The sequence below is a fragment of the Denticeps clupeoides genome, chromosome 7 (assembly GCF_900700375.1).
Source record: "Denticeps clupeoides chromosome 7, fDenClu1.1, whole genome shotgun sequence".
NCBI classification, from domain to species: domain Eukaryota; kingdom Metazoa; phylum Chordata; class Actinopteri; order Clupeiformes; family Denticipitidae; genus Denticeps; species Denticeps clupeoides.
Window position 1 is genome coordinate 21,106,539 of NC_041713.1, and position 23,411 is coordinate 21,129,949.

The window sequence follows — 23,411 nt, forward strand, 5'->3', positions numbered from 1 at the left end:
TTCTGATTAGCATTAGCAACAGTCTATTAGAAGAAGCCATTAAGATTCCACTTACCGTGCTCTCAGTAACTGATCAGTGGCGTACTGCAGAGCGCATGCGCAGTGCCGCTACATTACAGCTGGTCACGTGACGACGCGACCAATTACGCAGGCTCTAATGGCTGAAAGCAACGCGGGAAATTGCTAAATAAAATCAAGCACAGAACAAGATTTGTCCGAAATTTTAAACTTCAGTGCATTATCAGTACATTGAATCTCCTGATGAAATAGAAGATAGAAGTGATTTTCATTTCAGCGTTTCAGTGCATTGCGGCTGGAAGCTTCTAGGTTCCTGACTATTCCTTTTTGAAGAAGAAGTCTTTAAAGACCCCTTAATCCACCAACATCAGTATTATTATGTATGTTAGAGTGGGTATTAATTTATGGTAAATATGCTATACTAAAGGTTAACCTGATGGATTTTAAAAAAAAGACAATAAATAATCTGCCTGCAGCATATATTTAGCACATTTTAGATAAAATGAGAGAATCCAGAGTTGTCCCATGCTCAGTGTACTTTTTACATTACAGTTCACCTATCTGCCGCTGATCCTTGCTGAAAATCTGTAAATATAAAAAGTACAGCAAAAGTATCATTGTGTTCTTTGAAAGCTTTATATCTCAGAAAAAAAGTGAATGATCATTTGCAAAAAGTGGTTGATAAACCCATTGAAACCTACTGCGTATGATTTTGGGCTATACAAAAATAAGTTGCTGTTGTTAATATCTTTATTTTGTTGGTTTCATTTGCTGTCTGCTAATTTGCACTGCGATAGGGTATATAAACCTCAAGACGTATTTATTTAGTTCACAAACCAAATCTTTATTGCCATAACAATGGAGTTAAATAGTTCAATTTAATGCCATCCAAATGAATGGACAACAAAAGCTTGTACTGTACTGAGGGGATTGTTAAAATCAGGATTTAATTAATGAACAGCCTTTAGTAATGCAAAATTTTATTTCCACAAAAAAAAATTAAGTACTTCATGCCATGCTACTCAATGTAATCAAAATTCCTTCAGATTTTACAGTGACACAGGAAGGGAAAAAAACAATCCTTATGGGAAGCAGAAATAAACTGAAGTCTCTAAGACTTCCAGAAAATAAGGACATCTTTACATACTAAAGCATTTTGGACAAGGAAACTGTACACTGAAATTCTAAAATGACACTCAAGCATCAGTGTTAAACAACCATGAATATATGTACAAACATATTGTGCACAATACTGAACAAGAAAGGAATTCACTTAAATATTTTACACAAGAAGGTATGTTTTTTTATTTTAAATAATTATACACAGTGTAGGAGCATATGGTCATGTGTTAATCTGTTTTCAGTGTGCGGTAATGTGGGAAAGCTAGCGGAGCTAGCACAGAGAGTTAGGAAACCAAACTAATGGCTAGATGGGCCTATTTAAAACCACTGCTCTACTAGGCAAATGACCTAACTCTTCAACCTTCTTCGTATTGATGCGAGCAGCCAGCTCTTCACTGGCGGTTGCTCTTAATGCGCTCTAGTCTCTTCTTCAGGTCGTCGAGGTTGGCGGCGGGCGAGGTGCGCGTGGGACTGTGGCTGTGCTCCTGCTGGAAGTGCGACTCGCGCGACTCCTTCAGCTGAGATAACTTGCTGTGCAACATGTCTGTAGAGGAGGCCACCGAGGGTTTGGACAACAGGGACGAGAGAGGGGGACGCTCCTCCTGCTGCGTCTGCTGCTGCGTCTGCTGCTGCTGCGTCTGCTGCTGCTATAACCAGAAACAATATTGTGTCACATATTGTTCAATTAACTGGACTGCTTATTAATAACCAGCCTAAACAAGAGCAGTGAAGTGTGGTAAATTTACTAACCTTTGAGTTCTCCAGAGCATGTCTTTGCCTCAGTATTTTCAACCTCTCATAATACATTGCCGGTTTCATGTCCTCCCCACTGGTGCTGATGGGAACAGAGCTTGGCAAGTGTGTAATGGTGTCTGACCCGTGCTGGGTGGTGCCTAAATAAAACAAACCATTGATTGTTTATATTGAAACGATTTACTATCAAATATAAGAGCACATTAAAGTGATTACAGTGACTGTACCTGTGCTGGAGGGCTGGATGCGGCCTTTACCTTCACGTTCTGACTCGATCATACGCAAGCCCCGCTCCACGTAGCTCTGGAAGAACTGGGATGTATTCTTGAGGAAGGGATCCAGGTCGGCATCGGAATATTTCTGCTTGTACTCATACAACTCTGTCAGGCCCTGAGAGTGAGACATACGCAATCACAGATGAAATGAGATTGAGTTTGATCTCAAACAGAGCAAATACGAGAGATCAAAAATGTTTATTACGAATCACCTCTTTAGTGTTCTCTTTAGAACCAATCTTTTTGAAAATCTCAGAGAGGATGTCACTGACTTTAGTTTTGGACATCTTCTCATCCTGCATGGAAGGAACATTTCAGATAAATAATTTTTATACAATTAATTAATTATGAATTCAATTTTAAAATAAAATTTAGAAATCTCCTTCTTTAATCAGTGACAATTCTGAAAATGTTTATATTAAGAATTTGGATATAATAAGGATCAGTATTTGTAATCTGTCAACCTGTACAAGGAGAAAAACCGCATCTGAACATCTGACGTAGACATACCATGCGAAGAGAAGCTTTCTCTGAACCCCTATCAGACTTGAGGCCAGAGAGATTTCCGGAATGTTTCACCACCCGCCTCAGGTGGGCTTCTAGCTCGGACTCATTTCGGTTCTCAATCATGGACAGGTGATCCAGGATCTGTGTGAATGAATGGGCTGTCTTTAAATTCATTTTTATTCATATTTAGAGACTCATCACATGTAGATATGATTATGACATTGAATTATATCAGTGTAATGTGACCACATTGGCGTTGGTTGCATAAACTTGTGATAAAGATGAAAAACTTAAATCTGGCAATTGCCAGTGCAAGCCGTGAAAGTAAAAAAGAAAAGCAGGTCTACTTTTTAAAAGAAAATGCTGACATCATCACCAAACATGTGAAGGTGTACAGGTCATACCTTGGCCCCAGTGAGTTTGCAGAGTGTGTGCAAAAGGGTTTTAAGTGTCCGATGGGGAACGTCACTTTTAAGCTGTTTCAGCTTCTCCTTGGGGAAAACCTTCATGAAGTTGTGCACATCTAATAAGATGCGGTCCAGGTTGATACTCTTGATGGTCTCAGGCAGGAACCGAATCATTCTCCATAGGCACTGTGATGGAGGAGGGCATTCAGAACCCACAGGGCTTCAAATCACAGTTTAATGACCTCAAAGAATGAGTCCATACCTTCATGACCAGTTCTGAGAACATTGGAGACCATGCGGTAGTGATGAGGCTGTCCTGTAGCAGCACTAGGAGAGCACTGGACGAGAGACAACAAATGCGAAACATCAAAAACAAGATTTTCACTAAGATTTAGTGAAAAAGTAAAGACTCTCCCTATAAAGGACATCAGAGCTGACCTGAGGATGTTAGTCTGGTCTGATTTCTCCAGCACGCGCACCACCAGCAGGTTGACCGAGCGAATGAGCTGTTGGCCATCCTCTATGTCCTCCACCCGTGAGTCCAGCATGAGGGTGATAAGGCCATGCATGAGGTCTTTCAGTACTCCCATGGACGCCTCACGTGCCAGACTCTCCATGGAAAACAGCTGGTAGAACCAAACAAATTTGAGATAAGAGCACTAAATGGATCTAAAAAAAACCCCCACACTGTTCAGAAAGATCTCTCGAAGACCCAAATGTTATGAAACTGCATTACTCATTCCTGCAGAATGCAGTGTACGCTACAGAGGCCAATCGGCAGTCTCTGGAGTATTTTCCCCAAACCTTTTGATCGGCTACTATGGCCGTAATGACTACTAGGGCCAGAATGATTAGTATCTCCACTGCTGTTCATTTGTAACTGCGATGGGGACAGTAATCCATCTACTATCAGTAAAGACTGCATTCTGCTCTGAAGAAGTAGAATGTATTAATCAGAGCAGCAGGGAATTTCCTTCCACAGCAGTGATGCATGAGCATGTCTAGTCTGGTTATGCAAGTCTGAGTGACTTAAGCTAATGTAGAAATATTAGTTTAGCATCAGTAGTATAGTAATGTTTTATTCACCGGAAAGATATGCAAGCGAATGCATTACACATTCAACTTAATTTGTGAACATTTTCCTTTTCAGTAGGTTCAGTAGGGTAAGGTTGGAGCATCTCTTCACACCAGCTGGAAACCTGTCCACGACCATATGCTCACACTCCCTGCACTGTACTACTGAAGTTATGCCTGGAGCAACAGCTGTTAACTCAATTTAATCATGTCAGCTACTTTTTATTATTCAGCCAAACTGAACCCTTTTGACACACACACACACACACACACACACACACACACACACACACACACACTCATTCACTTTCAATCGATTTAAGCAGTTCAATTGCTGATAAATTCCCTTCCTCAAAACAGTACAGGACCAATACGTACCGACAGCATGTTGCCAATGATGCAGCTATACAATTTAAAGATATCCTTCTTGTCCAGGCGATCATCAGCCATATGTGTGTTGTAGATGAGGCGCAGCTGCATGAATGTAGCTATGAGGAACTGGTCAATGTGGCCTGACATGGCCTCTGCCTTGTCCTCCTGTCGCAGCACCTCATCAATCTAAGTACATACAGACAAAAAGAATAAAGAGGTTTCTGCCATGCAGGACGTGAAACTGCAAAACAACAACTAATAATAATTAATGAGAAAATTCAGACATAGTTTTAAATTCAAAAGCTTGTATAGTGAAGCAACACATAAGTTTATAAGCACAAATCAGCACATACAATCTGACTTTTCTAGCAGGTCGTGCCAAAAAATACATCCTGTCACAGTATAATGTAATGACAAGGTGGAAAATGAAGTATAATTGAATTCAACATTATTTGCAACCTATACACAACAATATAACAGTATAAAATGTCAAATTAATAAAAATGCTCTCAAAACACTCTTTGTCAGGAAACCATGAAGCATTAATTCAAAATTGGTGGGAGCTGGAGACAGACTGTCTGATAATTACTGCGGTTGAGCCAGGACATTTTAGAGGAGCAGGATGTGATGATTAGGACACCTTTACTTTGTACTCACATTAATTTCATCACATTATATTAAATGCTTTTGCTCATTAATTTGCCCATAAAACAAAAATATTCTTAATGCATTTAAGTGTGCATTGTCTTGTAATGTCCTGAAGCGCTGCACAGAGAAGGTGTGCTAGTAGTCAGGCAAGACGCTTAACCCGGAGTTGCTCAGGGGGGGATGTAAGCACTGTAACCACTGATTCCCACACTATACATTCCCATTTCTCATGAGCTGAGCACTGCCCTTCACCTGAGCCAGAGCCTGAATGCTGGTGTTGATATCTCCACTGGCCACCTGAGAAATGACAAAATTGATCGTGGAGGCTGTGCTGTTGTGCAGGTCATCAAAATGTGGTGAGACTGAACGGATCCTGAGGACACAGATGAAGGGGGAAAAAAAAATGAAATTGTGTACATGCAAAGATTACCAATCTATATCGCGTTTGTTGAGAGTGTAACTTGACTCACTTGGGCTCTGGGATTGTAACCGGCTCCAGCAGCTCATCCAGCTTGTGCTGCACCAGGTCAGGCAGCTCGCTTACATGTGTGTGGTCATTCTCGATCACGTCTAGGTCCAACTGAAACTCTTTAGGGATGGAGGGGGCTGAATGGTCGTGGATGTTCTGTGACCGTGCTTGGCTGCCAGAGAGAGAAAATTGTTTCAGTTTTTGGTCTCATGTTAATATTTCTTTTATTTGGGAGAAAGTAAACGATGACAAGCGTTATATAAAGTTACTCAAAAAGTGAGTTCAGCCCTAAGATTGTTGTAAAAGTGAACACTTCTACATGAAAAAAAATTCCAAATTAGTCATTTCCCTCCCCAATGTCATGTGGCTAATTGGTGTTACAAGCTCTTAGCTGTGAATGAGGAGCCGGTGCGTTAAGAGGGTCTAGACCAGTGGTTCCCAACCTGGGGTTGCTAGGGATTGCAATTTCATCTGCGCTGAGGTTACCAAATATATAATCCTGTAGGCTGTGTAGACACTAGAATAAGAACAAAAACCCACAACTGCTTTTTTATTTTTTGCAAATAAAAGTTTGTGGTTAATCATTTTATTCTTTTAAAGAGTGTATGCGGGAAGGAATTGAGTTTGTGGGGTCCTGACTCGTCTTGGAACCAGTGGTCTAGGCTATAATACGATTGCAAATACCCTGAAACTGTGCTACAGCTACTGTCAGCATCGCTGCAGATATTGAAGGGCAGGGCGGTCAGCATGTCGGTGCTCAGAACATACGTCACACACTGCATCAAATTGGTCTGCATGGCTGTCATCCTCAAATGGAAGGTGGAGGAGCACAACTCCATGCCCAGGGAAGTTAAGGCTGACCGCACAAAACATTGACACTTTGGGCACAATCTGGACATTTTCACTTAGGGGTTCACTCACTTTAGTCGCACGCAGTGTGGACATTAATAACTGTGTAAGTTTCAGTTTACACTGTTATACAAGCTGTACACTGATTACATTGTATCAAAGTGTCATATCTTCAGTGTTGTCCCAAGGCAAGACATAATAATATATTTACAAAAAATGTACTGCACATTGACTATAGTGAAGTTACTACAGTCTAAGCAAGCACCCTTGCTGGCAGTGGTGCAATTTCTACTCCTATGTGTTTCAATTTCACAAAACTGCAGATTTTTTTCACTCGTCTGTTCTCAACAGCTACTTTTCTCTATGCTGGTATCAGATAACATCACAATGAAATGCCTCTGACGTGGCTTTAACACTCAATTTGAAGGTAACAGCCTCAGTGTATGTTAGCCACTTAACTGAAAGCTTCAGCAGCCTTGAATACTTCAGTATACACTTTTGCAGGTGACATCCAGCTAAAACCAGCTGCCAGCAAGTTGGTTGAACAACTATCATGAACAGTTTAAAGCATGCTTTGGCATGATTACCAGCAGCTACCAGCAGGGAAATGAACAAATGCAAGTTTTATGTACTTACATCCTATATGTGCGATACATAATTCTGTCCCTGGAAACCAGCACGAAAGAGGGAATTATAGGGAGAGAGAGAGACAGGCCCAGGATTAAGACACACTTCATGCAGCGCAACACAGCAGACCAAGAGAAGGAAGAGATACGGAAGGCAGAGGAATAAGGAGGAAACCATGAAGAGACAACGGTTAGCTGACCCAGTGTTACATAGCTTCACAGTGTTAATTAAGGCATTAGTACGCCTCCACATGTACTCCGGTTTTGTCAAAAGAAAAATCTCTACCATGCTGGGTTTACTCCTTAAAATCTATTCTGCTGAAATTACTTGAGTTTATTGGGCATCTCCTCTTGCGCTGTCTTGCGTGCAAAAGTAGCATTGGGGTGGGCAGGGACTTCTCTCTGTGCCCTCTCCACCTGTTTGGCAGGTGCGGGTGGAGCCTTCTTTGCTGAACGCTTGATCCTCTCCTCCAGCATGCTCATATCTTTCTCTGAAAGCTTTACACAAGAAAGGATTTTCAAGTGAATATGAAAAAAAAACAGAGCACATTAAATCCTGAAAATTGATAACTATGCTCAGCGACACTTACATTACCAATGAGCTTGAAGACTTGATCTCCACAGACATTGTACGCCACCACAACTGTATTGAGCGCAGCGTTACGAACTGTTGTGTCCCGGTCACCAATGTGAACAGCAATGTCTTTGAGGGCCTTGGCTGGAGTTGGCTGGCATACATTCATTCCATAGTTCTCAATCAGACATCCAAGCTCCTCAAGGCATTCTGAAATGATCAAGTTAAACAATACAATTATAAAAAAAGAACAATTATCATCTTTCCATCCCAAGAAACAAACAAACAAAAAAAGTGGTGCAATATATATATATATATATGTGTGTGTGTGTGCGAGCTTACGGACCAGATCGCTGCTTTGAATTCTTGGATTTGGTCCCTTCCATGAGGAAGGGGAAGAGCTTGTTTGCAGGGTAAACCTTGCACAGCATGGACAGAATGGCACGTACATCTTTACGTACAACATCCTTCGACTCCCCTACCTAATTGAAAAAAAGAGGAAAGAGGAAAACAGGTTTGACAAAACAAAAAAGGAACATGTAAATCTCAAATTCCATTTTAATACAATTTTTGGAAGCACTACCTAAGAGAGCCATGAAACCTCAGAGTGCTATAATTCAACTCTGATACTGAACTATAAAAGTCCAACTGGTCCAAAACCATTAATGAAAGCCTTAGTAAAAAAGCCTATTTTACAAGACTTGCACTACACTTGTTGTTCACGGCTGAAAGACTTACTTTGAGGATGAGGTAAGGGATAAAGGACGATGCCTCATATTCATTCAAATGGTAGTCCTCACGACTCAGCATGGAAAAGAGAAGCTTAAGGAACTCCATGGCCTTCATCAGGACACTCGTATTAGTATCAAAGAAGCGCAGTGTGAACCATTTCAACACCAGGTCCAAGCACCCAACTACTGCCTCCCGCTCATCCTCCATGTGCTTCATAGAAAAGGCCAGAAAGCAGGAAAAAAAAAAAAGAAGAGGGAATGAATACTAAGAGTGTTTCATAAAGAACAATGATGCTACAATCTTAATTTTAGAGGATTTTAAATAGTGCTTAATAGCAGCTCAATGTTAATGTTAGTTTTCTGGAGTAAGTTGGATGTGCAGGTCTTGAAATGCTATATTTCACTTTATTCTTATATTCTTTATTGGTATCATTTGCAGGGGGGTTTGGGGGGTGTTGTGGGGTCATGACCCCTGCAAAAATAGATCCAGCCAATATAACCCCCCAATATAATCACACCATTTAGATGAATAAATTATCTTGCCTTTATAACTGCCCTTTTTTGAGGGGCGTCTGGCCCGTTTATAAGAGTTGTCACTTTTGTCATGTCTGATTGTGCTATAAATATAAAAATATTTAAGCCAAAAATGGCATTGATGACGTAAAGTGCTCTGCTAGTTTTTCTTGTCAGTAATGAAATAATGACACTTGAATTAGTGTTCCTGCCAAAATACTCAATACTCATGAACCATGACCCTTCCCAGAAACTGCTCACCTCAATCATTGCACCAATAGCTTTGACGTGGCGCTGAAAATCAAAGTGGAAAAGCTCGTCCTGGAGCCATTTGGCCAAGCAGGTGGACATCTGGGTTTTGAGCTGCTCCACATACTCATCCCGAGGAGTGATGAAATTCCACTTTAGGATCTGCAGACACAGTGTCAAACAGTTCAATGTTATGGCTGCTTTATGTGATGGTGTTACAACTATTTAAGGCCAGGAATATAATAACAACCATGCCAATTTCAGGATTACGATAATGTAAATGTAAAAGTGTTATTGTTCATGAAGTTCTTGGTGATCTGTTTGTTCCCCACAGTGTTTCAGATTTTGGGAGTAGTGGGCAGCTGCAACTGCAGTTGAGGGTTTAGTTCACCTTCAGTGACTTCTCCTCCTTTATCCGTAGTTCTTTGCCATTGGGCACCAGAATAAAAATAGGACCAGATCGGTCATCATCTTCCTTCATGCTGGCTTTGACCGGAGCCTTCTTCCCAACCACGCTCTGATGATGCAAAATAGATCATAAATGTTCAGGAAGACAAACACACGAAAATGTATGAACACAAGCCCAAATGAGGTCAGGATGTATTGGACATCAAAACCAAAAAGGCACAATTGTGTTAAATTCTATTTTTTTCTGCTAATTATTGAAATAATAACACTTCATTTGACTAAAAAAGAATTACAGTTCTAACTACTGGCCTTTGTGTTGAAATCAGATGGAATGCACATTTAACATATGCAAATCAGAGAGAGGAAATGAATGCAGGCCCAGAATGATCAAACCAAATAAAAAACCTTTTTAGCGGCTGGCCCTCCAGGTTTGACCTTCTTTGTTTCTGGTTTGGGTTCAGTGAAATCCTCACTTGGAGCCTGAGGTTTAGAGAGAGCTGTAAAGCACATAAAGATAAATCAGATTCATCAGATGTGTATTTTGGTGACAACAGAATGCCACAAATCACAGGATCCAACCTACATAATATGAAGTGGCGCTGTATGCAACAACCGTGTACAAGTTCACAGTGGCATTTAGATGGCAGTATGGTGGGACTCACTGTCTTACCTGAGGCCGGTTTGGAAGCAGGGACGCTGGCACTGGAGGAGGCCTTTGGTGGACTGGCTTTGGCAGGAGCCGCCGGTTTGGCTGGCATCATTGCACGGGCCTTCTCAAGCATGGCAACAACCTGATCCTTTGAAGCCGGCTGAAGGGAAGGAGGAAGCAATCAGACAGATAGTTTGATTATAGAAGATCCACATTTTTCATTTTGTCTTATGCACTAGGTTACTATAAGCCAGATCTCAAGATCAAATGCAGCCATTATCAGTGAGCTTGCCAAATTACAAGCTTTTATTTATCATTAACTATTATTTTCAATATAGGATAATGAAGATGTAGGGAAGTAAAGCTACAATGCATGCTAACAGCAAAACTGTATTCTTATTCTTAATTAGCAGAGAAATATATGTGTTCATATTGAGTACAGGTCTGAGTAAGGGGCCTGTGTGTATGATGGATGCTATGCACACCTTAAGCTTGCTGGTAGCCTTGTTCATCTTGTCATAGCCCAGATGCATCATGAAGGTGGGCAGGGCGTCCTGAGCCTTTTTGCGCACATCACCGCTGCGGTCTTCCAGACAGGAGTAGACGTGGGGTAAGCACAGCATCAGGTCTGCAGGCACAGTGCGTAGGGTGGGCAGCTTTTCTGCCAGCCAACCAAGCAACTGGGGGTAAGAGAAGTAATAAGATACCAGAACTTCAGGATTATGGGTTTGGGCTTCCATCTGGAAGCAGTCTGTATGTTTGATTATGCTCAGAAAGTATTTCAGGATGATGCTACAGAGATTGCTTGCTCATAATTTACACATTTTATGCTCACTTTCATTTATTTATCTATTCCACTATTGAGGACCCAGAATCAGCATGGGGCACAATGTGTCAGGAATAGAGTGTTAACATTTAGATATGAGGAGTGCAACATTCGCCTTCATCAGCTCTACTAGAATCAAAGTACTGGGGTAGTGGTGGCCCAGCAGGTAAGGAAGCGGACTGAAAAGTTGCAGGTTCAAATCTTGAACGGGCAAGGTGCCACTGAACAAAGTACCATCCCCACACAGCCACACACTGTCCCACAAGTGCAAAGACTACATTTTACTGTGTGCTGTGGTGAGTCACATGTGACAACTAATCATTTTCACTGTTCCTTTCTGTGGTTATACAGCTATGAACTGGGATGCTCTAGTACCACCTACTGGATCCTCTCTGAATATGCATCTGAGAGGCAAAATGCCATTTGTGTCATGCCTCAAACCTGAACAACTCAACTAAAGACCAATCTGAATAGTGGTGTGTCTGGAACAGTAAGTCCTGGTCTGTGGTCAGCACAAGCATGAGATGCATAGTGTTTGAATAATATTACAACATATATGCTCATCCCGCCATTGTATGATTCATTTTGCACATTTGGGGGGTAAGGCTCGAGTACCTCCTGTCTAAGGAAGGGGTTCTCTTTCTTCAGCTCCTCAGACAGATCCTCTCCTTCAAGCCACTCTTTCATGCCTGTCTGCTCTACCCAGGCATTCAGTGCGGTCATGGCAGCAGCTCTTACGTTGGCCTAGTAGAGAAGAGACGATCAGATTAACCCTGCCTGCTTCTGGGCGTTCAGCAGGCTGAGAGACATCACCTTGCTGTCCCCCAGGACCGTGATGATGGGGATCCCCAGATTCTTGACATGCTGTTTCAGAGCTGGACCCATGGCTGTGGCTATTTGCTGCAAAATAGTCAGTGTCTGCTGGACCTGTGGACAGACCACAGTGCAGATGGTCACAACGTGTTATTGTTGTTTACGCTGCCTTTATATTCATCGTTTTTCTCAATCATATTAAGCAAATTAATATCTAGAAGAATATGAACAGGAGCGTGGCGGGAATCCAGACATGGTGCACATGCAGCCGATCTTCGTTGCTCACCAGTAATTTGTTGGAGTCGTTGAGTCGGCCTTTCAGAGCCAGCGGTAGCTCTCCAATGTTTGGCTGGATGAACTTGGCCTCGGAGATGACTGCAGTCACCTCTTCCAGACCCTCCTTCCGGATCTTCCAGTTTTTGTCACCAATTTTAGACACCATTTCAGATGTGATCTTGTCACTATAGTTTAAAAAGTTTAAAGGTTTAAATATTTTTGAGGCTGTTAGCAGTGCCTGGTGAATGCTGTTGTGTCCAGAGGCTCAGACCTGATGTCGGATCTGGGCAGAAGGTCCATGATGCCTCCAGCACCTCCCTCTTCCTCCTGCTCCTCAGGCTCCTCCCCGTCCTCTTCTGCTCCCTTCTTGACGCCCCTGGTCGGAGCAGGAGGAGACTGGCCCTGCATCTGTGACAAACACACACAAAGGGTGATTGTAACAGCCAGGGCACGTGAGCGATTAGCAGAGTGAAGCTCCTGCTCCCCTCTCCCATTCTGCACTGCATGTTTCCCATGACCCCTTTCACACTATGTTCCTATATAATCTCAATATTCGTTCCGTTTATTATTTACTCATAAAGAAGATTCTGTCTGTAGTTCGCTCCATATGCAGGAGTAATATCAGCATCATTTTCACTGGGCAACTGATTTTAAAATAATTACATTTAATAACACTTCTAAACTTGAGTTTCATAATTATAGTGTACAGCAGTCCATTCTCAAGCACCGTACCCAAGATTTTATCCACTTACCCAAACGCTTATCCTCTACATGACCTCTTTTAGAGCAGGAGCTTTTATAAATATCTGTTCCTACATAACCATCACACTAATATGATTTTCAGCCATCTGAAGTGTAAACATGTCTCATTTCTGATTATTTGACAGTTCTCATCACAACAATTAAACACATAAAGATAATAGATTTCTACACTAGTGGGGTACATACTAAGTTCTGAAAACTTCACTGACTGACCACACAAACATACCAGAACTGTGACTTTTCTCATGATTATTTATGTGCTGTGATCTTTACACATTTAAAGCTAGTAAAGAAGAAGACACACACATACTGCCAAATAGCAAAATACCTTCTCAAACTCTGCATCGATCTGGGCCAGCAGAGCTGGCTTTTCATCCTCAAAGAACATCCGCAGAGGAGCCCCCATATACAGATGCAGGACCCCCAGCAGAGTGATTGCAGCAGTCCTCACCGCCTGGCCAGCCCCACCAAGAGAAGGAGAAAAAGAAACCTTCAGCCATCCACACAGTGTCAATATATTTCTCAAAACTACTTGTCCCAAAGGGGAGACTCAACATTAAGACGACAATTTCTTCCCATTAACAGCTTCCTGGTTCATAGCATGTATGGAGAAGTTAATGTCTGTTTTTTCTGTTTAAAGGCCACAATGTGAAGAGTTCCACTATCACTTATGTGAATTAGAGTTCACACTGCATATAAGTTCAAAATACAAAAGACATATGCTCACTTCTATGATCACTTTTACTCACCGGGTTGGTTGCGCCCAGGGCGGTTCTGACATTGCTAATGAAGGCCTTGACGTTTATGCTGTTGGGTTTTAAAACAATGAGTTTTATACAAAAAAAATACACTAACAAGATCTTTCAGAACAATATCTTTAGTTCTTTTATTTACAGCACACAAGCACATACCCTGCAAAACCAAATTCTTTCAAGGCATTGGCCAACCAGTTGAGCGTTTCTGCCTGGTTTTTAGGGTTCTTCTGGGAAAAAGCCATTGAGACCACCTGAGAGAACATTTTACATGATTAAATAAAATGCAGAGATGTCATTCATTAAATAACAACGGTCAATGAAAAAAGTTTAAGATTAAATAAAAATCACTTCTACATTTTAGTCTAATGTTGATAACTCTGTGAAATTGGAAACTGGACAATTTAATGATCATTAAAACATTAATTACTGTTTCATGCATCAGCACAACTGCATACAGAAATGTGCAAGCTCTATACTGGTGTCCCTTGAGGTTCAATACTTGGCCCTCTCCAAATCTCCCTCTACACTAAATCTCTTGGTGAGGACATATCCTCGCATAAATGATCCTACCACTTCGAAGTCTAACTCACTTGCTCGGCAGTCCACGGCAGGGAGCAGGCCTCCCCAATAGCGGTCAGCGCCTCCTTGGCATTACCCCCACACTTCACATCCCCAATCTTGTCCACAAGACCATCCAGCACTACCAGAGCTGAGGTTTTAGAGAAGGAGCCCTTCTGTGCAATGAGTCCCACAATGTGCAGCTTCATTTGCATCACCTGCAAAGCAGCAGCCACTGCAGTCAGACAATGAGGCCACGACGCTCATCTACAGACTATTTTCCAGGACACTGACATGTGACCGAGGTCACTTCCCAAAGAAAACCATAGTGTCTGTCCATGTCAAGATAAATAGGTGTAGGCATATCTTTGACCCGGTCTTGATTTTAGAAAATCTAAATGACACTCCAAACTCGTTCATAAAATAATTTTATTTTTTTCCTAAATGACAAGAGTTTTGGTTCATTCCGTACTTGAAAAAGCACAGTTACCAGACATTTCATTGCCATCCCTGTGTAAACATCCCTATTGCCTGCTGTTAATGGGAAACTCTTCTGTGAGTATTGTTATTAAAATCTGTGAAGGCTTTAAATATTAGTAGGCGAATATAATAGATCATGATATATGATTTAATTGAAAAGTAGATAGTAAACGTCTTCTAGTTACATAATGATTTTAAATAAATCAGATTGCCCACCCCTACTGATAAACCCCCAGAACTCATCACAAACTATCCATAACCTGCAAAATCTGTGCATTCCTGCTTATTACCTAATAACCCTGTGTTCTTCCATCTTTTTTGTCAGATTTTAGCTGTTTGTCTAGATATGATATGAAAACACATTTCCAGTGGAGTGTGCATCATTTTTCTTCATTTCCAAGGCTTTCTGTGCAGTACTAAAGAGCAGAAACAGGATTAGGTATAAACTGAAGGATCCTACCTGGAAGTTGGTCTCCTTCCAGCCTGGCTTCTTGGCCAGCATTCGGACCAATGCCTGGCATGGCATCTCACCACGGTCCATACTCTCCACAGCCTGTAAACACACTTACTGCTGTTAATTCAGCCCACCTCCACTGCTGGGTGGTGGATTCACACAAATATTTCTACTGGAACATCAAAGATAGTCCAACACTCTACACGGACCCTTAGACAGAGGAATATATATTTATATTCACCCTCTGAAACTCCTCCATGCTGGCCAACCTCTCTTTCCAGTTAGCGCTGTCCAGCAGCTGCATACAGGAGGCAGGCAGTGCTGCTGCAGCTTTCTCCTCACATGCCTCGATCTGTATCATGCGCGCGCGCACGCACGCACACACACACACACACACACACACACACACACACACACACACACACACACACACACACACACAGTTGTTATACGACAGTAAACCATGAAATCCATATCAACAGGGATGAGTGTGTTTGGCCTTTACTCACAGAGAGCTCCGTCTCTACAATCTCTTTAGTGTCCAGGCCCTTCTTTGGTTTGGCGCTGGGTGCATCTTTTTTCACTTTTTTCGGAGGGCCTGCCGACTGAAGGAATTAAACAGTTTTTTTAATCCAAGGTTAATGGACAGGAGGGGATATAACGTGGTTAAAAATGCTCACTCACCTTGGAGGGTGCGGCCTTTTTTGGTGGCCCAGAAGGTCTTGAGGCAGCTTCCACCATGGGTGTAGTCTTAGATGCTGGTTTCTCCTTCTCCACAGCGGCTCCGGCTCCTCCTCCACCTCCTCCTCCTCCTCCTCTCTTCCCTCCTATTAGCTCCACTTTATCAGCACACTCTTTTATCTGTCGTTCAAGATAAGGAAAACAAATTTGAGTTTAATAGTAGTTATAATTCTTCATAAACTGAACATGGACATTTAATCTCAGTGTTCCACCTTGTCAAGTTTGAGTTTATCCAGGTCAGCCAGGAAGGGGTTCACAGCTTTCTCTCCAACCACTTTCATGGCAGTGCCCAGAGCTTCAAACGCAGCATCTCGCACCTCTGGTGCAGAGTCGTTCACTTGCTGGAAAAATTGTGTTATACTTCAGCACCTCGACAGAATGAGAAGATTCTACATAAAAAGGAGCATTATGAACTGGACTTTTGAGTACCTTAAGAAATGCTGCACAGAAAGGCTTCAGTACACTTTTTGGCAACATGGATGGTGTACAGTGTTGGAAGCTTCGAGCCAGGAAAAGAGAAGCCTGCTGCTTGATGGAGGGATTCTTGTTGTCCATCACAGCCAAAATATCGTCACTGAGATTCTGAAGGGTTGTCTGTACACAGGGGGAATATGAAAAATAACAAGTAGATTGCAACAGAGATCAACATATTTTCTTAGAAAAAGAACAAAAAAAAAAAAAAAAACACCCTCACAGTTAAGAAAACTGCATCAATAGCCTCTTGCAGGGCCTGGACCACTTGAGGCTTCTTCTCTTTAAACTTCTCCAAAATGTTTGGCACCACCTTCAATCAATCCATTGAGAAAAAAAAAAAAGATTTGGACTATAAAACCTGAAATAGGGCATATGAACTAAATATGAATAATATTTGAACTAATATTTGAACTAAATATGAATAAATATGAAGCATACATGGACTGCATAAGTCCCAAACTTCTTTCGGAGGCCAGTTGCTAATCCAGCGATGCATTTGGCAGCCAGGGTCACCAGCATCACGTTGGCATCTTTGCCAATGACCTGTGTGGGGGGAAAAAAAAAACAAAAAAAAAAAAAACAGGAAATGCAGACATTTTAAAGCAGGATAGAATTAAGATGTTTGGGGGGGGGAAAAACTTTCCACTTCCTTAGGATGAACCCAGTTGTTTTCTGACTGACTTGCTGCCTATTCTGCAGTCCTGTGTGTATCACTTTGCATGTGGGATATTTGTGCATTCACCTTTTTAAGAGCTCGGACCAGGTCCCCATAGTCTCCACCCTCCAGTTTGGGGTTTTTGGTCAATGTTTCCACGGTCTCAAGAGCTTCCTTCCTCTCTTGCCATTTCTTGGCTTCCTGTATAGAAACAAATTGGGTCAAAACCAACATTTCCAAAAGAGAAAAGGGTAGCACTTCCTACAATATGCTACTTGGACTTACAATTTTCTCATAGAAGTCTTTAGGCAATTTTGAAATGATGTCCACAGCTTCCAGGAGCTCATATGGGTCGACTTGTGGAGCAATTTCCTCATTATCATCTCCTAAAAGAAGGTCAAATCACACAAATAAAGCTGTGCTCAACCTATCAACAAGACATGTCATTATTATGCTAAATATTGTAGTCATATTGTGTGCTTTATTGTGATACGCATCATATGATAAAGAACTGACTGGGCCCGGGGTCAGCAAACCACGGCTCTTTCACCTTACACTGTGGCTCCCAGTGGCTTTGGAAAATAAATAATAGTTTAAGAGTATTATATTAGTATTAATTGTAAGAGTATTACGTGTAGTCTGAAATTTGATTATTGTGATCTTTCAAGGAATCAAGGAAAGAACAATTATCTTCACTGTTATCTTCATTTTACATTGACTAGATTTGCGGGTACACTTCTGTGTGAGTGCTGTGGTGTTCAAATGGCTCTTTGAGTGTTAAAGGTTGCCGACCCCTTGACTAGACAATCACAGGATCAAGACTGATTGAGACTTTAAGGAAACATTAACTTGCCAAATAGAATGCCAAAGAATTTTGCACAGAACTGTAAGCCTGCATGTCAAGTTTGCATGTCAACAACTTTTGCGTAACGTGAGTACATGGAACCTAGGTGGTTTTGGGCTGTATGTGAGTGATGTGCTCATACTGATTTAATGATGTGTGTGCCATGCAGCTGACTGGTGCCCAGTCCTGTGTGGATCCTCACCCCGATTGGGCTTTGGAAGCTGCAACCCGTTGCGCATTTGGCAGTTATGGACACTGATTGGGAAATTAATATTGTATCCCTGGGTACCAGGGATGCCGTGAGCCCCTCTCCCGTCCAAAAGCACTCACAGGCGGCCAGTCTCTCAGTAGCCTCGCGCAGCAGTCATAGCAGAGAGGAGACACCCCCCCCCTCCGCATCCAGGCTGCAAATGAATAGTGCACGCACATGGCCGACCGTGCCCGCAAATGTAAATGATCACCGACTCTCACACAAAAATAAATCACTGCATTTAAATTGACTCATGACAGACTGCCGAATAAAAGGAGAGCTATCTATCTATCTATCTATCTATGCAAGGTGGTATTTCGGATGGGGGGGGGGGGGGGGGGGTCGCACTGCAATGAACCAGCTTTGGGCTGGGGCAGCTTGCAAAATCAAGGTATGCATGCACCAGTACACAGGGCAGCTTAACCGGGTTTCTCAAAATTATTTAAAATAGGATATTAAAACATTGAATTAAATAACAATCTGACATGAAGCCTAGAAACTACAAATAAAAAAGTATTTATTCATTCAGCCCACGTGTAACATTTTCACGGTGCTATTTCTTTTTCATTTCCTTTTTGAAAAACAAGCCTGTCACTTAAAACTTCAATAAGCTCATTCCTGTCTGGGGCTCGTGCTCACGCACACACCATTACAATTTACATTTACAGCATTTATCAGACGCCCTTATCCAGAGCGCCTTACAATCAGTAGTTACAGGGACAGTCCCCCCCTGGAGACACTCAGAGTTAAGTGTCTTGCACAGGGACACAATGGTAGTAAGTGGGATTTTAACCTGGGTCTACTGATAGGTGAGTGTGTTACCCACTAGGCTACTACCACCAATTATGTCGGTCGTAATCAAAGATCTGGCACAGAATTCCTCTCTGAAGTAAAAAACATCATCATAACAAAGATGCAAAGAATTACATCTGTATGACTTCCCTCATCCAGTCATCCTCCACAACAGCCAACCACATCTGGGTGAGAGTGCTTTTTAGGAAGAGCGACAATTGAATCTCACTCACACAGGAACTTCCGTTTAATGCAGGAACTCAGCACAAAGGTTAACTGATTTAGCTGTTAAGAAGTTAACTGTTTTTTATACGGCCTTAAAATACAAAATATAAATATATAGTGGGAGGGGAGAGGCCAAACTCTGCTACCAAGGTGAAGTTGTGGAAGACATTTCATAAAACATAGAACATAAGAATGGGGTGCATGTGCCCACAGCAATTTTGAAAACATTCGTAAATATTCGGCTCTGGCAGAAGACACTTTGTTCACATAAGGCCTGGAGAGTGGACCAATAATGAGTGTCTGCATGCAACAGTGAAGCATGGTGGAGGTTCCTTGTGAGTTTGGGGCCACATTGCTACTAATAGAGTTGGAGATTTGGTCAGGATTAATGCGGTCCCCAATGCTGAGACATCCATCATACAAGAACATCATGTAGGCGTGGCCCCATATTTATTCTTCAGCAGGACAACAATCCCCAAACTCACATAATTATGTCATTCGTCAGCATAAAGGACAAGAAGTCCTGGAATTGAGACGACACAGGAGATCTGTGGATCGAACTTGAAGATGTTTGGAACAACCTACCAGCAGAATTCCTTCAAAAACTGTGCGCAAGTGTAGTCACATAAAAAAAGTTTGGGAACTCCTTGAGGATTTAAACTAGCAACTTCCTATACACACACACACACACACACACACACACACTTAATATATATATGCATGCCATGCATTTTACTTACTGTATTTCAGCAGTAACATTAATTTTATTGGATTATCAGAAAAAATGAACTATAAATCATATATTGGGCAGATGAATAAATTTGTACAATTGATACGGATTTGAGCTTACTTTTGCACCTCTATACCGTTTAGTAGTGTCTGGATGGAAATATTTTTTACCATTCTTCTATACAATAGAATGTATAGAATATATACAATAAATGTTACCGGCTAAAAGTCATATTTATAATTAAACTATTTTTCTACAGGAACTTTTCACAGGGGTCCATACAGAGCTGATTGACACCTAACTGGCTCATGGTCTGTGGATCTTCCCCAGGTAAAAACCCTATTACCAGCACGCGACACAGCGTCAGGTCACATCTTCACAGTACCACACGCGGGAAAGATGCGTAAAACTGCAGCCTACCGTCCACGGTATCTCCGCTGGCAGCCTGCTGCTGCTCAAACTTGGCCTTCAGGTCTTGCTGGGAGCGCAGGAATCGGCTCTGTTTCGGGGCCGTGGCAGGCAGCTTCACCCACTCCTCCTCCAGTTCTTTCAGCTGCAGGCGAGGACACAAAAGACATTGGCTTCCACCCGCTACGTGGACATCCAAACCAACGGGAAGTCCCCATCGAAGCTGGCTGCCGCCCGTGCAACCACTGCCGTGTCTGAGTCGCTCACCTGCACGGAATTGATGTTCTGCAAAGGGGCTCGAAGGGCATCGCGGATCCATCGATAGATCTCCACTGCCAGCAGCTTGGCTTCGTCTCGAACTGCTTTCTCGCGAGACTCAAACAGTTTTGGCAGCAGCTTGACTACTGGCTTTAGGGTGATAATCTTAGATCCAAATTCACTGCAAAAATAAATAAATAAATAAAAAAGGGATTTTTCACTGTCTTAAAAAAGAAAAGAAAAAGCAGAAAACGCACTGCCCACGTTATAAAGACCCACCTCAGCGCTTTTCGAAGTGTCTCGATGCAAGCGACAATGATTTTGGGGTTTTTGTTATCCAGCCCTTTGATGAGCTCCTCCTGGACCACCTCGGCCTTCTCGATCTCCACATACATGAGGCAAATGTCGACGCCCAGCTCTTTGGCACGTGCTTTCGGCTGATTAAACACTTTACTGACCACTCCAGACACCACCTCTCCAGTTGTCCTGGAATTAGAAGCGAAGCCTTTAACTGGCTAAAAGCTTGGCAAAAGATGCCGTTTTTCCCACGAGAGATTGCACACGGAGAAACCCCTACAGGACGTTACGAACGTCGCGTTACGGAAAGTGGCGTGGCTGCCTAGCGCGTTTCTGAAAATGCTGAAACTTCTCCATACAGACGGGGGAAATTTTGAAATTCTCCAACTAATCGAGCAATTGTCATTGAGCACAGACCTGTTACACGTTTTCAGCTATATGTAGACGAGTTAAACAAGATTAACCCTCACACTGTAACATCTGGCACCCAAAGGAGCAAAACACATGCACTAATGCACACACCCCACTGTCCACATTTGTATTGCCCGCAACAGACGGGGACCTGTGACTCGCTCCGGAAATAACCGCCCTCAGGCATCACATTTCACTCCTGTTGCGATTCTCGCGGGCCTGCAGCACACCGAACGTGAAGCTCCGTGCGTTACTCCTCCAACAGGAGGACACTTACTTGCCAGCCACGTGGGCGTTCTCGACGTAGGCGAGCGCTGCTTCCAGTCCTTTCAGCTGGGCCACTGCGTTGGAGTCCGTCACAAATCTCTTTATTAATCCCAAGTACTTGCCCCATTCAGAACTCTTCTCGTCTTCTATCCTCTGGAAGAGCTTCAGGGCCTCCTCGTACCCATTTAATCTGGCTTTCCATACCTTCAGACGAGCCCAGAAGGAAAGAGAGAAAAGAATAAAAGGCTTCAGGAACAATAACGGGCAATTATGTGTCTGGAGTCTGGAGAAGCATTACAAACGCGGGATCATTAAAAGTAAATGTAGGACAAAACATTTCATTGTAGATAGCAGAAACTATCTGTGCTGCGTCCGACTGCAGATGCCAGGCCAGAATGTGGAGGAGGACCAAATCTTGGCAAATCTCTTAGTAAACTTAATAGCTATTAGTCACCTTATGTTCACACTTCTGGTCAACGGGCAACTTCATCCACTCACTGTCGTCACCCATGGCGGCTGCTGCGATCTCTCCTTATCTCTTCAACTAGAAGGGGGAGAAAATCGTAATGGGTCACTCCTCGATTCCCAGATTCAAACTCTGGAAAGTCTCCATTGTGGTGACAGGGACACCAGCCACGTAAACAACAGTGTGGAGCCGATCGGCGAACTGGGCCGAAGCCAGTAAGCGAATACCATTGCCTTCCTGTCTCCATTACGTGCGACATAAAAAAAAAAAAACACTTATCATATCACAACCATATCAAAGTTAAGATCCAGGTCCAGTCAGAAGCGTGGAAAAAAAACCCAGATATAATCCAGAGGGAGATAAAACCATAAAACTGAACACACGAACGATTACTTAGAAGGGCTGAGCTGAAGCATGTGTTTGTGCAGGGCGGGGAGGGAAAGTAATGCCTCCTGCAGATAGACCAGCGTCTCGGGTGTCATATCGATCCGCAGAAAGCACGAAGCGCGACACGGCACTTATCCACTTCCCGCTACGCGGACGTGCGACGCCTTGTTTACAGCCTGCAGACCTCGGTGAACGCCGTTCTACGCGGTGAGATGCTGATGCTGTTATTCTCGCCCATCGACCACCGGAAAAGAAAAAAAAAAACCAAAACGTCCCCCGCATCCCGCCCTGCGCGGCCGGTTGTCGCTCGGCGGCGCTGCGGAAGCTCCTTCCAGGCCCGGACGGGGACCGCGCCGCGCGGTGCAAAAATGTCCAGCGAGCCGGGCGCAGGCAAACTGGCGAAACATGCCAATTCCGCCATTTCCAGTCAGAGAGCGCGGTAGCCATGGCAGCGCAGCCCGGTAACGTCCCGAATAAGGCGGCACCATTGTCTGCCGCCACCGAGCAGGGCCCGAACCCGCGGCGGCGGCGGGCGCATTACGCAGTTATAGGCCACCCCCCGAGCTCACGGAGCGGCGCCGGAGACGCGCGGTCCCTTCACGTTACCTGAGTTTCAGCGCGATTTACAGACGCGGCCGAAATTCGCCCATTTCTCGTCAGTCTCCTCAGCCTACGAAACGCCTCCAAGGGCGGAGAGCCGGAGGGCGGGGCTCTGATGAGCGAGGCCCCGCCCACGTGTCGTCTACGTCACGCGGCGCCGCTGACAAGCCGCTCCGCCCGCCGGGACGAGAGCCTCTTCCAACCACAACAATCACACCAACACGAGGAGAATTTTTTATATGGACAGAGGGTGAAATGTGACACCAGTCGCGAGCTGTGCTCATCTTATCTAACATATTCATGATTACGGGTCAGTCACACACAGGTAGCAAAGACAGGGTTACTAAACACTGAAATTTGAGTTAAAAGGTATTCGTGTCATTAACAAACTATATATACACACATTTAATTCTTAATTGTAAGTTTATATATGGGTTC

The 23,411-nt window shown here is 43.1% G+C and overlaps 1 protein-coding gene across 5 annotated transcripts; it reads right to left on the reverse strand.

Moving 5' to 3' along the window:
* Window positions 1-981: 981 nt before the first annotated feature.
* On the reverse strand, window positions 982-23,134 carry ckap5 (cytoskeleton associated protein 5). Of its 5 annotated transcripts, none has more exons than XM_028986980.1 (45): window positions 22,980-23,134; window positions 21,975-22,064; window positions 21,531-21,724; window positions 20,825-21,031; window positions 20,555-20,726; window positions 20,300-20,432; window positions 17,324-17,424; window positions 17,126-17,239; window positions 16,822-16,926; window positions 16,604-16,693; window positions 16,339-16,503; window positions 16,122-16,250; window positions 15,853-16,029; window positions 15,678-15,773; window positions 15,410-15,520; window positions 15,175-15,267; window positions 14,267-14,452; window positions 13,833-13,927; window positions 13,671-13,728; window positions 13,250-13,375; window positions 12,431-12,567; window positions 12,170-12,344; window positions 11,884-11,997; window positions 11,686-11,814; window positions 10,730-10,924; window positions 10,266-10,404; window positions 10,001-10,092; window positions 9,579-9,704; window positions 9,200-9,349; window positions 8,433-8,636; window positions 8,041-8,176; window positions 7,711-7,904; window positions 7,449-7,618; window positions 7,131-7,160; window positions 5,647-5,817; window positions 5,429-5,549; window positions 4,535-4,714; window positions 3,521-3,708; window positions 3,345-3,420; window positions 3,080-3,268; window positions 2,679-2,816; window positions 2,381-2,464; window positions 2,121-2,283; window positions 1,891-2,033; window positions 982-1,772 (listed from the first exon to the last, which is right to left on the reverse strand). In XM_028986980.1, the coding sequence occupies exons 2-45, from the start codon at window positions 22,029-22,031 to the stop codon at window positions 1,533-1,535; spliced, it is 6,093 nt and encodes a 2,030-aa protein (XP_028842813.1). In that variant the 5' UTR covers window positions 22,032-22,064; window positions 22,980-23,134; the 3' UTR covers window positions 982-1,532. The 5 variants fall into 5 exon arrangements, with proteins under 5 accessions (XP_028842813.1, XP_028842812.1, XP_028842811.1 ...); XM_028986979.1 differs by having other exon boundaries at window positions 982-1,784; XM_028986978.1 differs by having other exon boundaries at window positions 982-1,787.
* Window positions 23,135-23,411: the final 277 nt, after the last annotated feature.

What these genes read in the sequence shown, in the direction of transcription:
- ckap5 (XM_028986978.1), bottom strand. Translation starts at nt 22,031, where the DNA reads ATGGGTGACGACAGTGAGTGGATGAAGTTGCCCGTTGACCAGAAGTGT. An exon ending in TGCTTCCAAACCGGCCTCAG is followed by an intron (nt 10,093 to 10,265) that starts GTAAGACAGTGA and finishes TGTGCTTTACAG; the next exon opens with CTCTCTCTAAACCTCAGGCT. An exon ending in GAGGGCCAGCCGCTAAAAAG is followed by an intron (nt 9,705 to 10,000) that starts GTTTTTTATTTG and finishes TTGCATCATCAG; the next exon opens with AGCGTGGTTGGGAAGAAGGC.